Here is a 15,609-nt window from a genome sequence, read left to right on the forward strand (position 1 = left end):
ACTATTTTAAAAATGACTATAGTCAGACTGGCACATCATTTCCTATTGTTTCCATGTTTGGTCAGATTTAACAAGATGGGAGGCCTCCAATTTTCAGTATGTGTGCAAGCAAATGACTCTTTATGACCCCCTGGACTATAGCCCACTAGGCTTCTCTGTCCATGGGATTTCCCAGGCAAGAAAACTGAGGTGGGGTGCCATTTCCTCCTCCAGGGGATCTTTCTGATTCAGAGATGAAACCCATGTCTCTTGCACCTCCTGCATTAGCAGGCAGATTCTTTACCACAGCGCAACTGGAAAATACACACACACACAAAAGAATAAATCCATTCAACTTTCAGGAACATAGATAAAACTAGGGATCATCAAACTAAGTGAATAAAGCCAAAACCTACAAATGTCCTCAAAGAAACTACAACCCAGGGAAAGGGAAAAGGATGTAACTAGAAAAAAAATTCCATTTTGTAAAATCTAAAGAGGAAGGTGAATTGATACCAAATCTCTCTAAAGTGTATGTTTAATTGAAATATTCTTTAAACTCAGTGGAGAAATATTGGATACAGGGGAGTAGATACATACGTGTGTTGTGGAAAGGGGTTACCTATACACATGTATAGGCTAATGGGTAAAAGATTTGTAAGATCAGTGGGGGTCAGAGTTTTCAACAGGTCCCCAGTTATTTTGGTGCATCCTAATTGCGACCCCCTGACTTAGATCAGAATAAGGATTCCCATCCCAACTGTACATTAGAATCCTTTGGGGAGGCTTTATAAAATAAACCCATGTCTGCCCCAGACATATCAGGTCACAATGTCTGGGATGGAGCCCTAAACGTCAATATGCTGATGCCTACTAAGCTTATAAAAGCTCCCCGGGTGATTCTAATATGCAAACAAGTACAGAAATCTCAGTTTAGGAAAAATAAGGAGCTGCTTATATTTAACTTAACTGATGTACATAAATCAGCCCTCTTGTCTCATTCTCCTCTCTTTATTGCTCCTCAATGCAGTACTTGTAACATATGATTAGATATTTGTATTATAATTTCACAGACTATTCTTTCAAAACTGAAACTTTACATGGCTTATAAATTATGATTTTACAAAAGGACAAAAATAGTTTTAATTGCAACTGCTTTGGAAAATCCAGGATGAATTCTCACTCTAAGAGAGAATGACTGTTACATCTTATTCAGGATTAGTTCTCATAATCAGATAAGCCGGATACCATTCTTCTAGAAGCTAGGGGGCCATCAGTAGGAACATGGAAATTGCTGCAATTACAAAGCACTTTTGGTTATATTTTTTGCTGTAAAGGGATTTCATTGTCATCACTGCTAAGATTAATAGTGGATTTTTTTTTCAATTTGGCATTTTGCAGTAGTTTGGTGAATGCCAACCATCCCCTTTTCAGAAAATATCAAGTTCTAACAGCTGTGACTCATGTCAAGGGATTCAGCAAGATGCCTTGGCCATCTGCTGGCTTCCCGCAGGTAACCTCCTGCCACCATATCCATCAGCCTAGAACTGACAAGCAGAAAGCAGCTTCCAAAATCTGCCCTCCATCTTGAAACCTTCTCTTCTGGCCTTTCTATTCTTTTTGTGCCATAATTACCTCCAGGCTGCAATAAACAGATCCTCTTCTTATTTACCAGGGTGACCAACCATCCCTGTTGGCCCAGGCTTGAAGGGGGTCCTAGGATGTGGAGCTTTCAGTGATGAAACTGGGACAGTCCCAGGCAAGCCAGGACAAGTTAGCCTCCTTACCTTTGCCCACCCAAGTCTGACTTCTTTTGCATTTGCTCCATTTTTATAGCTCAGCAGTTCTCAAACTTCAGCATGCAGCAGAGGTTTGATAGTTAAAATCTTCTTAAAACATATATTGCTGGGCCTATCGCCAGAGTTTCTTATTTGGGAGGTCAGGGATGGGACCAGGTAAGGTCCATTTATTACTAATGATGCTGATGCTGCTGATTCAGGGGCCACGCTTTGAGAACCACTGCTCGAGTTCAACATCTGGCAGAGAAAACACAGATTTCCTCCCACAGTGCAGCTCAGTATCTCGGATTCTACTCATGTTCCACCAGGTTATTCCACACACGCAACTGCTATCCTAAGTATTCAAAACTGACAGTATGGGTAGTGATGTTCAGTCCAGGCCTGGGAGAACAGTAGATGCCTCAACAAATGCCTGTGTGGTGTCACTGAGCCATACCTGGGTGTGACTAACATCTTCCCCTTATCAATTAGGCAAAACAAACAAAAAAACACTGAGTCTCTTTATTCATCTCCTCCAGCAGTATCTTCGCAATGCCTAACTCAGTAAAAGAAAACCATCTCATCTACTGTTAGTGAAGATATAAATTGGTACCACTCTTCTCAAAAGAAGCAGGATAACATGTATTTTAAAACTTCATAAATTGAGCATACCATTTGACTCCACAGTTTCTCCACGTCTGGGAATTTACCCTAAAGTATACTCGTATTTGACAAAGACTTAGCCACAAAATGCATCTCAGTAGTTTTTGCTGTTGTTGTTGTTTGCAATAGTAGAACAGCCTAAATGTCTATAGGTAGAAAATTAGAGAAATTAAGGAGCTTTTATTTGGTGGAATACTAAGCATGGTGACTGAGAAGAATTCGTAATAGATTTTAAAAAATATTTGTTGCAAATTTCAGTGGGGAAAAAAAAACAGTGTAATTGGATGAGCTCATGTTTAATTTCAATTTTTAAATATGGTAGATAAACATATTGAGATTCAACAAAGGTATTAAATGTAGCTATTTTTAAATTATGATCCACTTTAAAAATATTTCTAGCTTATCTAAATTTTTCGAGATTTGGCACAATAAAGATAAAATACTTTTGTAATAAGGGTTAAAAACAACTAATTTTTCTTCATGGGAGGACAAGTGATATTGTGACCATCATGACAGATGAGTGAGATTTCTGACGCCTGTTTCCTCTCACCATGGCTCTTTTCCAGCTTTCTGAGGCTTTCCACACTCTGGCTCATATCCATGTCACTCCTAGAGCATGTTCCACTCACAGCCTGCCTCTTGAATCAGAAAGTGAGAGTTGCTCAGTTGTGTCCGACTCTTTGAGACCCCATGGACTATACAGTTCATGGAATTCTCCAGGACAGAATACTGGAGTGGGTAGCCTTTCCCTTCTCCAGGGGATCTTCCCAACCCAGGGATCGAACCCAGATCTCCTGTGTTGCTGGTGGATTCTTTACCAGCTGAGCCACAAGGGAAGCCCTACTGACCTTTAAAACTGTTCTGTGTTTTCTGCTGATGGCCCTGCAGCGAAGCTGCCAGTCTTCTGTCTGGAAATAGCATGTGTCCTGCCCCATGCGTGCATGTTCAGAAGTGCACAGCAGGTGGTAAACATGTTCCTCTGGGCATGGGTCCTGGTACTCACCATTTCCAGGGATGCCGTGAGACTACAGGGCTCCCCATGTAAAGGTAACTTGTCCCCCAGTGGCACTGCCCAGAATGTCATTCTCAGCTGCCTCCTTGGTCAGGCCCCAAGACAGGAGGCTGTATTAGGACCTCCAGAGTCTTGGACTAGACCAGGACAAGAATGTCTTAAAATAGTCATAGCAGTGTCCCATGACCTTGCTAAGTGCATCATGTACACCATTTTGCAAACTATTTGCAGTTTGTTCATGACTTCACGTCAATGCACTTAAAAGTTTTTGAATTTCACAGTAAATTTTGTGAAGAAAAACATTTTGGGGAAATAGAGCAAAACATATAACCCATAACCCCCCCTCCCCCACTCTACCAGAATCCAATGGTTGGAAGATCAAGGGCATAACCAAACAGCTCACTCTCACAGACGGCACACATCAGTGGCTGCTCCAGGCCCCACCCTTGAAGACACGATATTAGCACAGCCACCTGATCTTCCAATCCTCACCTCCTGGCTGTCCCCACATCCAACAATATCTTGCTTCCGTATCAAACAGAAACAACCCCCCACCACATGGGGAAGGGCAGAATAGCGTGATTACTCTAATATACAATTATATCATGCTTGCAACTTTGTCTGAGTGTGTTCACAGCTACCATTTCATGTAATTCTCACATTTCTTACCCAGCATGGAGCAGTGTAGGGTGAAGATTAAGTCTGTAATGAGAGCAGCTGCACTATACTCCCAGCTGTGCTAGCTGTGTGCTCTTTCACATGTGATTTGGCCTCCCTGAGCTTCAGTTTCTTCTTCTGTAAAATGGCCCACAATGCCAAGCTTAGAGACCTTCTGTGAAGACTAGAGATGACACATGGTAAAGTATCCAGCAGGCTTCCCTGGTGGCTCAGAGGGTAAAGCATCTGCCTACAATGCAGGAGACCTGGGTTCAATCCCTGGGTCAGGAAGATCCCCTGGAGAAGGAAATGGCACCCCACTCCAGTACTCTTGCTTGGAAAATCCCATGGACAGAGAAGCCTGGTAGACTACAGTCCATGGGATTGCAAAGAGTCGGACATGACTGAGCGACTTCACTTTGACTTTCTTTTCAAAGTATCCAGCACAATGCTTGGCACATTAGTGGCTCTCAGTGAAGAGCAGCTGCAAAGAACAATTATACTGCCCATTTTATGGGAGTCCTTCAAAGCATCAGTGGAAAAGTTGTGAAACTACCTGTATTATCATTACCCCTTTATCTGAGAACAATCTTGGGATTTAACTTACCCACTCCCTAATTCTTCTCTCCACCGCCACCGCCTAGGTTTGCACCCTCCCCAATCTTCCCTTGAACCACTTTCCCAACCCCTAGTTGGCCTCAGTGGCCTCAGCAGCCTCAGTCTTTTCCCTCTTCAAGCCATGATCTTTGAGACTAAAACCAAGGAACTGAGACTGAAGTTTCTCACCTCCCCCCAAAAAAAAAAAAAAAAAAAAAAGATGTGCTGTGCTGTGCTAAGTCACTTCAGTTGCATCTGACTCTGCAACTCCATGGACTGTAGCCCGCCAGGCTCCTCTCTGTGGAATTCTCCAGGCAAGAATACTGGAGTGGGGTGCCATTTTCTTCTCCAGAAAGAAAACTATACCAGTTCCCTATGGCTTGCTCCTCAATGTGGCTTATAAGGTCCTCATTTACTTCTACATTTCATCTCCCATCATGCCTTCCTCCTCGCATCTAACACATGCAGTCTGTCCCCCAGCAACTGTGACCACCTCACCATCCTCTGCGTGTGTTGTCTTTGTACCAGCCAGTACTTCTGCATGTCCCAACCTACCGTCTTTGCCTACAGATTTCTTTTCCTTTCAAAGCCCACTCAAATGCCTTTTTCACTGTGAAGCCAACCTTCACTCCCCTAGGTAATTACCACTGCTCTGAGGCTACCAGGATGCACTGCGCACCCTTCGGTTGCACACTATGATCTCTTATAAATGACTGATCACAAGTCTCTCTCTCCCGACGCCTCAAAAGCAAGAACTCTTTAACAGCTAAGATTTATTGATTACCTACTACAAACCAGTTTCTCTTCCAAGCATTTTATATATATTACCACCTTTAATCTTCACAACCCTACAGGATAGTCACTACTATTATCTCCATTTTATAGATCATTAAACTGATGCCTAAAGATGTTAAGCAACCTGTTCAAGGTTGCGAGTTATCAGTGGCCAAGTCAGGATTCAGAATCAAAGCCCACACTCTTAACCACTACACCATACAATATTATATAGACTTAGCACTGAACTCAGTACCTGGGGAGTTGTAATGTCTGTATTACTTATCTTTTGCTATCTAACAAAGCATTCCCCCCAAATAGTGGCTCAAAACAATAAACATTTACTGTCTCACAGTTTCTCTCAGTCAGGAATTCAGACACAGCTTACTTGGATGGTCTGTCTCGGGGTCTCTCATGAGGTTGCTGTCAGGATACCAGTGTGGGCCGCCATCACCTGAAGGCTTGGCTGGACTACAGGACCAGCTTCCAAGATGGCCAGTGCACAGGGTGCTGGTCACGGGCAGGAGGCCCTGGGTCATTTACACGTGGACCTCTCCACCAGCTTCCTGAGGGCCCTCATGACATGGTTGCTGGCTTCCCCCCGGGTTATCAATCCAAGAGAACAAGGCAGAAGTCATATGTCTGTTACGACCTAGCCTCAGAAGTCACACTCTGCCATTTCTACAGTATCCTATTAGTTACGAAGGTCAGCCTCATCTGGTGTTGGATAGACTACACAGGAGTGTGACTACCAGAAAGTAAGAATCATTGGGGAGGGGGGCACTATAAATATGACATGAATCAGTAGAAAAATTACTAAGAATTGCTCTGTCAGGATCTCTTCTAAATAATAAGAAGTCTGGATCAGGTGGCCACTTGAGTTTCCTTTCTTCGAGCTCCCAAACTACGGCAGATTATTTTCAAATTCTCCTCAAATACACCATCAAGTGGATTCAGGGATTTAATTTCATTAAAGTCCAGTAGAGGCCGCAGGTGAGTATTTGCTAACTTGGCTTCCACTTTATGGTTTCAGGCAGTCAGCAAAGCATGAGAAATTCTACCAGTCTGAAACACAGTTATTTCCTTAACAGCAAAACAAGTCTATGTTTGATTTCGGGATTAATTCTATAGTTTGATGCCAACTTAAGCCCAGCCTCCGGACAAAGGCTTATCTTCTTTAGCAGAGTATCTGTGATTAAACTGACGCAACTAAATCCCTTGTGTATAAGATAATAAAATCATTGGTTTTAGCCCTTAGGCCTTGCTTATTTTCAAACCAAGGTTTTATTTGCTTAAAATAAATGCTTAATATGATTTGAGACCTATTAAGATAAAAAAGTAATATTGAAATGAGGCACTACGCAGATACACTTTGATACTGAATACATGAATCTTCTGCTAAACACCAGTCCGTATCAGTGGAGATGAGAACCAAATGTAAGTGGCTCCCCACCATGGCACTGGACCACTGCCTGACTGGACCTGAAGTATTATACTTTGGAAGCTGGGGCAGCAACACGCTACAAGGTTCCCTGGATCCCGTCCTCTCCCAGTGCTCTCCACTCTGACTGGCAAACTGCAGCCCTCTAAAGAGTTGCGCTGGAGCGCAGCCATGCTCATCTGTTTATGAATTGTCCGTGGCTGCAACAGCAAAGTTGAGAATTTGCAACAGAAATCATATGGCTTCCAAAGCCAAAAGTATTTACTATCTGGCCCTTTACAGAAAATGTTTGTGATCCCTCATCTACACTTCTGGCAGCTTGATCTGAGGTCACCTGTCATCAGCCCATATGTCTATGTATGGTCTATGCTATTCTAAACATTTTAAAGGGAGAATGGAGGTATTACTATTTATGTTGAGGTATTATATACATAAAGTAAAGGCAAAATTTTATGGTATATAAAAAAATTATAATAGAACACAGTGAGGTTTTACCGAAGTATCACCTGTGCAAACACTTCCTAGATCAAGATGATGTTTCCGTGCCCCCATCTCAGTCAATATCCCCCCAAACAAAGGGCATCATTATTTTAATCCTGTCACTTCGACCACAAATTCATTTCCCTATTCCTGAACTTCATATAAATGGAACCACGCATTGTTTCACTGGGCATTATAAGTTAGCGGCATTTTCACATACTGTAGAATGGAGCAGTTTGTTCTTTTTAATTGCTGTGCAATATTCAGTTGTATGAATATACCACAGTTCATTCACCTACTCTTCTGTTGATGGAAATTAGGTTCTTTCTGGATTTTTGCTATTATGAATAAAGCTGCTATGAACATTTATTTGGTCACTCCATGTGGCATGTGGGATCTTAGTTCCCTAACCAGGGATCGAACCTGAGCCTCCTGCAGTAGAAGCTCAGAGTCTTAACCACTGGACCACCAGGGAAGTTTACCAAAATATTTTTTTAATGTATAAAATCTTCTGAGGACAAAAGTTCAAAATATCCCTTCCCCCAAGCTTCATATTATGCTGTGTATCCTGTGACCGGCTGGCTATCCCAGGCATTACTAGTGGGCATGGCGGTTTTTGATATGCAAAATCATGACCCTGATTATATGCTGGCACTTTTCAAATTGATCTTGTTAAATCCTATCAAAAACTCTAACCTCAACATATGGCAGATGAGGACAAGAGGGCTCGGGAAGGAGAAACACCTTGACCAAGGTCATGCAACTGAATCAGTGGCATACAAAGTCTCCCATCAAAGTCTGGTCTCCCTATTAAAATCTGGAAGACCAGCCCTACATTTATCACAGAGTTAGGGAAGCACAAGTTTAGGCACTAACAACCTCAGCTCCTTGTCTTCCTGTTTAACCACCTTATCAGTTCAAATATAGTTAAATTATGCAACAGCTCCTGAGTATAACTTCCCATACAGCAGACTTAAGTCATTATTATTTCACACTACACTCTGTGTCTGAAGACACTGCTACCTAGCTTGACAAGGGTAGAAAAATAAGAAGCTATAAACACCCTGCAAAAATCTAACATTGAAAGATGACCACAAGTCATAGGATTTCACATACAGGTATGGATTTGTAAAAACAAACAGATCAACCAAAACCCTACAGGTTTTCTATTTTCTACTCAAGTCTCTACTGCATTCAGAAGTTGACTTAAATGGCATAAATCAGAAAATGATAATGGGAACTGAGTGAAATTCTCATAAATCACGTTACTAAGTATAGCTACAACTAGATGTGAAACCCAATTAAACAGATGGCCACATGCTGTCAGAATCGGCCCCTAATCAATAAAGACGTTCATTTTAGAAAATCACTTCAATTTTCCACTCCTTCAGTGGAGCAAAAAGAAGGCAGTTGGGGGTTGGGGGGGGCGTCCCAGGAAACCCAGTGGGGAAATGTATAAGAAGGAACTCCACCTGTCTTAATTTGTAGTCCAGAAAATAAGAAAAAGAAGAGAGAAAAAAAGTTACCCATAGGACTCCTTGTCATCGTGCCTGAGAATGTAATTTACAATGAGAGCAAGCACTGGTCATTAGGAAAATAGAAACAGCTTGAATCTCTTAATTAAAATACTGCTTCAAATTGTCCATTCCAAACCCCCTCTGCTCCTGAGCTTCGTGAAACCACTTGGTTACCCTGAAATGGCTGCTTCTTCAGTAAACCTCTGATAAGATCAGCTCTTCCCAGAAAAAAAAAAATGTTGAACAGGGATGAATCCTGGAGGCAAAAATATTATTAGGCATACTTAAATCCCCCAAAGAGCAGTAAGCATTCACTGACATTGGAAAGTGAATGTGGAAATATTGGTGAGCAATCTATCTCAATGCTTTTTCTGGCATAAGAACTGATCTATTACATTCACTAGAATGGTGAAAATTCTGTCTACCGATGCCAAGAAGTGATGAAAATGAGAACTGGTGAAGACACTCTGTACTTTGGAACACTGACTGTGGAAACATTGGGTGTTACCTAAGTTGAGTATTTACAAAGTAATTCCACTCAATCATAGTATATACCTAAAACACTTGTTTCAGGGGACACGTATGAGAATATTCTCTCCACCAGGGAGACTTCCCTGGTGGCTTAGATGGTAAAGACGGTCTACAATGCAGGAGACCTGGGTTCAATCCCTGGGTCGGGAAGTTCCCTGGAGAAGTAAAAGGCAACCCACTGCAGTACTCTTGCCTAGAAAATCCCATGGAAGGAGGAGCCTGGTGTCTATGGGGTCACAAAGAGTCGGATATGAATGAGCGACTTCACTTTCACTTTCATGAGAATATTCAAAGCAACACTGTTTAGAACAGTGAAAACCTAGGAAAAGGGAAACTCATAGCTCTGTAGAACAGATAAGTAATCTAGGGTACAGTCACACAATGGAATGTTACACAGCAGTGAAAATGAAAGTCGTACTGCCACATGCTACCTGGATGAACCTTAAAAAAATGCTGAAAGAAAATCACATTGCTTAAGATTATGCTAAAAATAACTGAAAATAAATAATATTTTGCTTAGGGATATGTAAATGGCTTCAAATTTCTTTAAAAAGAGAAATGATAAACACAAAAATCAGAACAGTGCAATGGTGGGGAATAAGAAAGGGATGGAGAGGAACATAGATGCAGTGACATCAGGAATGTTCTGGTTCTTGGATGTGTGGTGGGTTCATAAACATTATTTATTTTATTGTATGTTTTCTTGTATACTTTATAACTTTCTGTGTTCTAGCATGTTACATATATTCTTTTCCATGTACCTAGTAAAACATTTTCTTTAAAAATAGATAATTCAAAGAATTTTCTATCGCCCAATAAGTTATTCCAAATGATATAATTCATATTATATAAACAAAACCCATATTATTATAAATAGTAGCTATAATTATTATCTAAAATGTAAGTACCCATGTAACACATGCAGCTTAGCTCTCAACTCAGAGCTATAACAAAGCACAATGTTGTATATTTTAAATATATGCAATTTTTATTTGTCAATTATACTGCAATAAAGCTGGGGGCGGGGGAAGAAAGCAATGGCGTTTTCATAATAATAATACACCGCCAGCTAACATACTGTCAAGTACTATCCCATACCAGTTCCAGTTCTGTAGACACTGTCGTTCCTCAAAGTGGCCACATGAGGGCGACGCTAAAAAGGTGTGCTTGCTGGGAGTGGGCTATTCTCTCTAGTCAGGGAGTCCTGTCAGGATGCCAGAGGACCTGCCATAAGTGGGTGGCCAGGAGGCCTCAATGAGAAGGTGGCATTCAAGCAAGGATTTGAAGGAAGATTTGATCTGCACAAACCATGCAGATCACTTGGGGAGATTTTCCAAGGCAAAGAGAATCCCGAGTACAAATGCCTGAAAGGAAGATTATTTCGTGGTCCAGGAACAGGATGGAGGCCAGTGTGACTGAAACAGAGCGGGGACAAAGGCAGCATGATAACAGGCCTCAGTAAGAGGCCCCACTTCAAGTAATATGGCTTGTATTCTGTGTGAGGTGGGATGCTAATAATGGGTTTTGAGCAAAGAAGGGACATGAGACAACTGTAAAAAGCATTAAAATGGCTACAATGTTATATTTAGACTAGATCAAAGGGGGATGAGTTCAGAAGCAGGAAGGCAAGTGAGGAGGGTATTAGAGGGATCTGGGGGGAAACAATAGGGGCTGGCCAAGGGTAGCAAGTTCTCATAAATTCCATCACCTGCATTCACCAAACAGCAAAGAGACAGGCTTAAAACCATGGGATTAGATGTGCACTTAAAATCACAGGATTAAATGTACACACCATACAAGCGAGGGCATGTGGAGACCAGAAGAGGTGCAAGGGGGGTGAAAAACCAGCAAGGGCATCAGCGGGAATAGCCTGCCCTCCCACAACAGCTCACTGCCACCATGCACTCGGCGTCTGTCATTTTCTGTCAGTGTCTTCACACTTTTACTACACATGGACGGACCTGTGGACAATATATAGAACTGTTCTGTGTGCTTTTCAACTCTTTTTTATGATGTCTTCCTCCATGTACTCTCCCAAGTTGTTTTTTCACACACACACACAGCCTATTACTTGTGAACTTCATCCACGTCACTCTGGTCACTCATTATGCACTGCTGCACGGCATGCCCTTGTGTGAACATGACACATTTCATTCATTTTCTTTTGGTGCGCCAGGAAAGTTATTCCCCTTTAGCTGCTATCATAAAGAACACTGCTATGAGCATTCTCATGTGAGCCTCCCCATGTGAGACTTCTCTAGGTCACTGCTTCCCCAGGTATGTTAGCCTCACCTGGAGGGCTTAATAAAACAGATTTATGGGCCCGATATCCAGGGTTTATGAACAATAGGTCTAAAGTGGGACCGAATTTGCATTTCTAACAAGTTCCCCCTTGGGCTTTGTTGCTGATACTCACTGGACCACACTTTGAGGGACAGCATTCGGGCACATGTCAAGAGCTTAAATGACATTCAAGGACATATGCATCCATCTCTGGCTTTTCCAGGTGTTGCCCAATTGTGCAGCAAGGTGGGTGAACCAATTTACATTTCCAGTAGCACTATGCATCTCTGTCATCAACACTTGGTGCTGTCAGATTTTTTTATTTGTGGCAATACGATCCTTAATAATGTTTTTAATTCATCATGGTATTTATAATTATGTATCTAATTTGTTGCTGTTGTTGAGTCGCTCAGTTGTGTCTGACTCTTTGGGACCCCATGTACTGTAGCCTGCTAGGCTCCTCTTTCCATAGGATTTCCCAGACAAGAATACTAGAGTGGGTTGCCATTTCCTTCTCCAGGGGATATTCCCACCCCAAGGATCGAACCCATATCTACATTGGCAGGTGGATTCTTTACTACTGGGATACCTGGGAAGCCCATGTACTAGTACATGTAAATAAAAGAAACTCAAGACTTTACATCCGAGGATTATTTAGAGCATTTCAAAGCTTTTCTTAACAACTTCTAAAATCTGCCCAGTTACCTACTTGTTTTTCCCATCAATCCTAGAAAGAAAACAAACATCAGTAAGACCATCATGACAGAAAAGTGGAAGCTTGTTCCTTTTTCATGGCCAATATCACTGCAGTTTTATATATTGTAGTTGTTTTCCTTTTTTTAACTTATTGGTTATATAAAGCTTGGGCTTCCCTGGTGGCTAAGATGGTAAAGAACCTGCCTGCAATGCTGGAGACCTGGGTTGGATCCTTAGGTCGGGAAGATCCCCTGGAGGAGGGCATGGCAACTCATTCCAGTATTCTTGCCTGGAGAATTCCATGGACAGAGGAGCCTGGTGGGCTATAGTCCATTGCGTCACAAAGAGTTGGACACGACTGAGCAACTAACACTTGGTTATATAAAGCTTTCGAAAAAAAACTTAAAAGGTAAAGAAAATGAGGAAAGCTGGACATAGAGGCAGGGAAACAAACTTTCTTCACCAACATGCCTGGTCACTTCTAGGGGGAAATAAAGAATGTCCTACTCTTAAATCACAGTTCTGCCCATTTTGGAGCACATTAAGGAGACAAGGAGCCAGCACTCACGGATCTGGTTGGTGGATGCACTGTAGAAGGCATTGACAGTCGTTGGATTTGTAAACCACCTGTAGAAAGAGAAACAAACACCACCACGTGATCACCATTATCCAGGCAGGAGTGCAGTGAAACAAATACAAGCTGGCACAATTTATTAGCAAATAACCAGGGAACAATGGGGAAGTGGGACATGTGGGGAAATTATCACCTCAGTTAAGGGCTATTGCTCTGCTCTATGAACAATCTCATCCTAAACCGAACATATCTGGTTATTCACCATTACTGAAAATGGAAAGGGGTACCAGGGCTTCTGAAACAACTTTAATGAAAAATTCTCAAATCTACAGGGATCCACCCACAGATGGAAACAGAGCAACACACTGATGTTTAGCAGGCCCTGTTCAATGGGGCCACGGGACAGCTAAGTTTTGTAGGTTGACTTGGCCATTAAAGGCTTAAGACAGGTGACAACATAGAAATCCGTGTAAAGAGAGATAATAAAGCAAAACCATGCTACCCAGAAGGTCTGCTGGCTCCCATAGAACATTTACTGATTTAAGCACCAAAGGTTCTAATGGCTCATCCAGGTTCTGTCACCAGTTAGCCAGGTTGTGGTGCACAAGTCGCCTATCTTCCTGGTTCAGTGTCTCTATAACACTAAGGTACTGCACTAAGCGCTCTTGGGAGTGCTTTCCAGCGATGAAGAGTCTACACTGCATTTTAAATGCACAGGAGGTTACTCAGATCGGACTCAGCAAATTTTCTCTGTAAACAGATCGTAAACATTTAGGCATTTCCTGGACCTAGAGGCAAAATCAAGGATATTATGTAGCTTCTTCTAGAGTGAGAGAAAATTTTCTATCAAGTTTTATTGATGAAAGTCAAAATATAATAATTGAGTATAATTTTTGGTAATATGGGCCTATTAATGAGAGGAACAAAATTCTTCAGTGGCAGGAGAACATTACGCTTTGAGGTTCAAAGTTAGTGCTTCCTACCATCAAACTGACTATGAACATTTACCTCTAAACATCATTCTTAGCTTCTGGGCTGTACAAAACCATGCAGCAGGCAAGATTTAGCCCTCAAGCCATAGTTTGCTGACCCCTGACTTTATGCCTGTGAGTTTCATGCACTGCCCTTTATGAATAAAACCAAGCCTTTGTCTTAAGCTAAAGTACTCAAAATAAACATATAAATCCCTTTTCAGAACAATCATTTTACCAGTTTATGTCTAAAAAAGTAATTCCATCAGACTAATAATTTATGTCAGACTAACATGAAACTGGCAGGAAATGCAAGTGCTCATTCTACTTGGTCCACCCATACCTTCTCCTCTTATAAAAAGCCCATGACGGTCATCTTGTTATTATCATTAGTAGCAGAAGCAGCAGCAGCAGCAGCTAACACTCACTGAGCACTTATTATGCCCTATGCACTTTCTAGCCACAGGTTAATAATTCCTGTAGTTTCTTTTTTTTTTTTTTAATTTCTGTAGTTTCTATGGGGGAAAACCTATCTCACAGGGAAGGACAATGAGATTGACAAATACTATATACTTGCACAAGGTCTAGTCTGTCTGCCTTTAAACCAGTTTTCTTCAGGATTATACTGGAGACAACACTGGAAATCAAGAAAGAGTGCCTCTTATCCAAGCTGAAACCTATATTCATTTACATAAAATATATATATTATTTGCCTTCAAATTTAGGATTCGTGTTTCAATAAATCCTAATGTTTGACACAAATTTACTGGCTGGCTTAAGAAAGCACATTTACTGACCTAATGTCACTACTTGTGGTTAAATATAATTAAGCATCCTCCCAAAGATGTCCGTTCCTTCATCTCTGGATCTTGTGGATATGCTACATTGCATGGCAAAGAGGACTCTGCAGGTGTAATTAAGGTCAAGGAGCTTAAAACAGGGCAATTATCCTAGACTATCCCAGGACCATTCCCATGGGAAAGAAATGCAAAAAGCAAAATGGCTGTCTGAGAAGGCCTTACAAATAGCTGTGAAAAGAAGAAAAGTGAAAAGCAAAGAAGAAAGGGAAAGATATTCCCATTTTAATGCAGAGTTCCAAAGAATAGCAAGGAGAAAGCCTTCCTCAGTGATCAATGCAAAGAAATAGAGGAAAACAACAGAATGGGAAAGACTAGAGATCTCTTGCAGAGTTCAAAAGACTAGAGATCTTTGCAGAGTTCCAAAGAATAGCAAGGAGAAAGCCTTCCTCAGTGAACAATGCAAAGAAATAGAGGAAAACAACAGAATGGGAAAGACTAGAGATCTATTCAAGAAAATTAGAGATACCAAGGGAACATTTCATCCAAAGATGAGCTCGATAAAGGACAGAAATGGTATGGACCTAACAGAAGCAGAAGATATTAAGAAGAGGTGGCAAGAATACACAGAAGAGCTGTACAAGAAAGATCTTCACAACCCAGATAATCACGATGCTGTGATCACACACCTAGAGCCTGACATCCTGGAATGTGAAGTCAAGTGGGCCTTAGGAAGCATCACTACAAACAAAGCTAGTAGAGATGATGGAATTCCAGTTGAGCTATTTCAAATCCTGAAAGATGATGCTGTGAAAGTGCTGCACTCAATATGCCAGCAAATTTGGAAAACTCAGCAGTG

The 15,609-nt window shown here is 41.5% G+C and overlaps 1 protein-coding gene across 5 annotated transcripts in view; it reads right to left on the bottom strand.

Annotated features, from left to right (window-relative positions):
• Positions 1–15,609, bottom strand: part of PHEX (phosphate regulating endopeptidase X-linked) — a 227,582-nt gene that overhangs the window by 34,962 nt on the left and 177,011 nt on the right. For 4 of the 5 annotated variants that reach the window (XM_055565587.1, XM_055565586.1, XM_055565589.1 and 1 more), the window contains exon 16: positions 12,977–13,035. In XM_055565587.1, coding sequence (XP_055421562.1) covers positions 12,977–13,035 — 59 coding nt within the window. Of the gene's footprint in view, positions 1–10,336; positions 11,391–12,976; positions 13,036–15,609 lie in introns of those variants that run through there. The other variant, XM_055565590.1, reaches the window with a different exon arrangement.

The sequence above is a fragment of the Bubalus kerabau genome, chromosome X, assembly GCF_029407905.1.
Source record: "Bubalus kerabau isolate K-KA32 ecotype Philippines breed swamp buffalo chromosome X, PCC_UOA_SB_1v2, whole genome shotgun sequence".
NCBI classification, from domain to species: domain Eukaryota; kingdom Metazoa; phylum Chordata; class Mammalia; order Artiodactyla; family Bovidae; genus Bubalus; species Bubalus kerabau.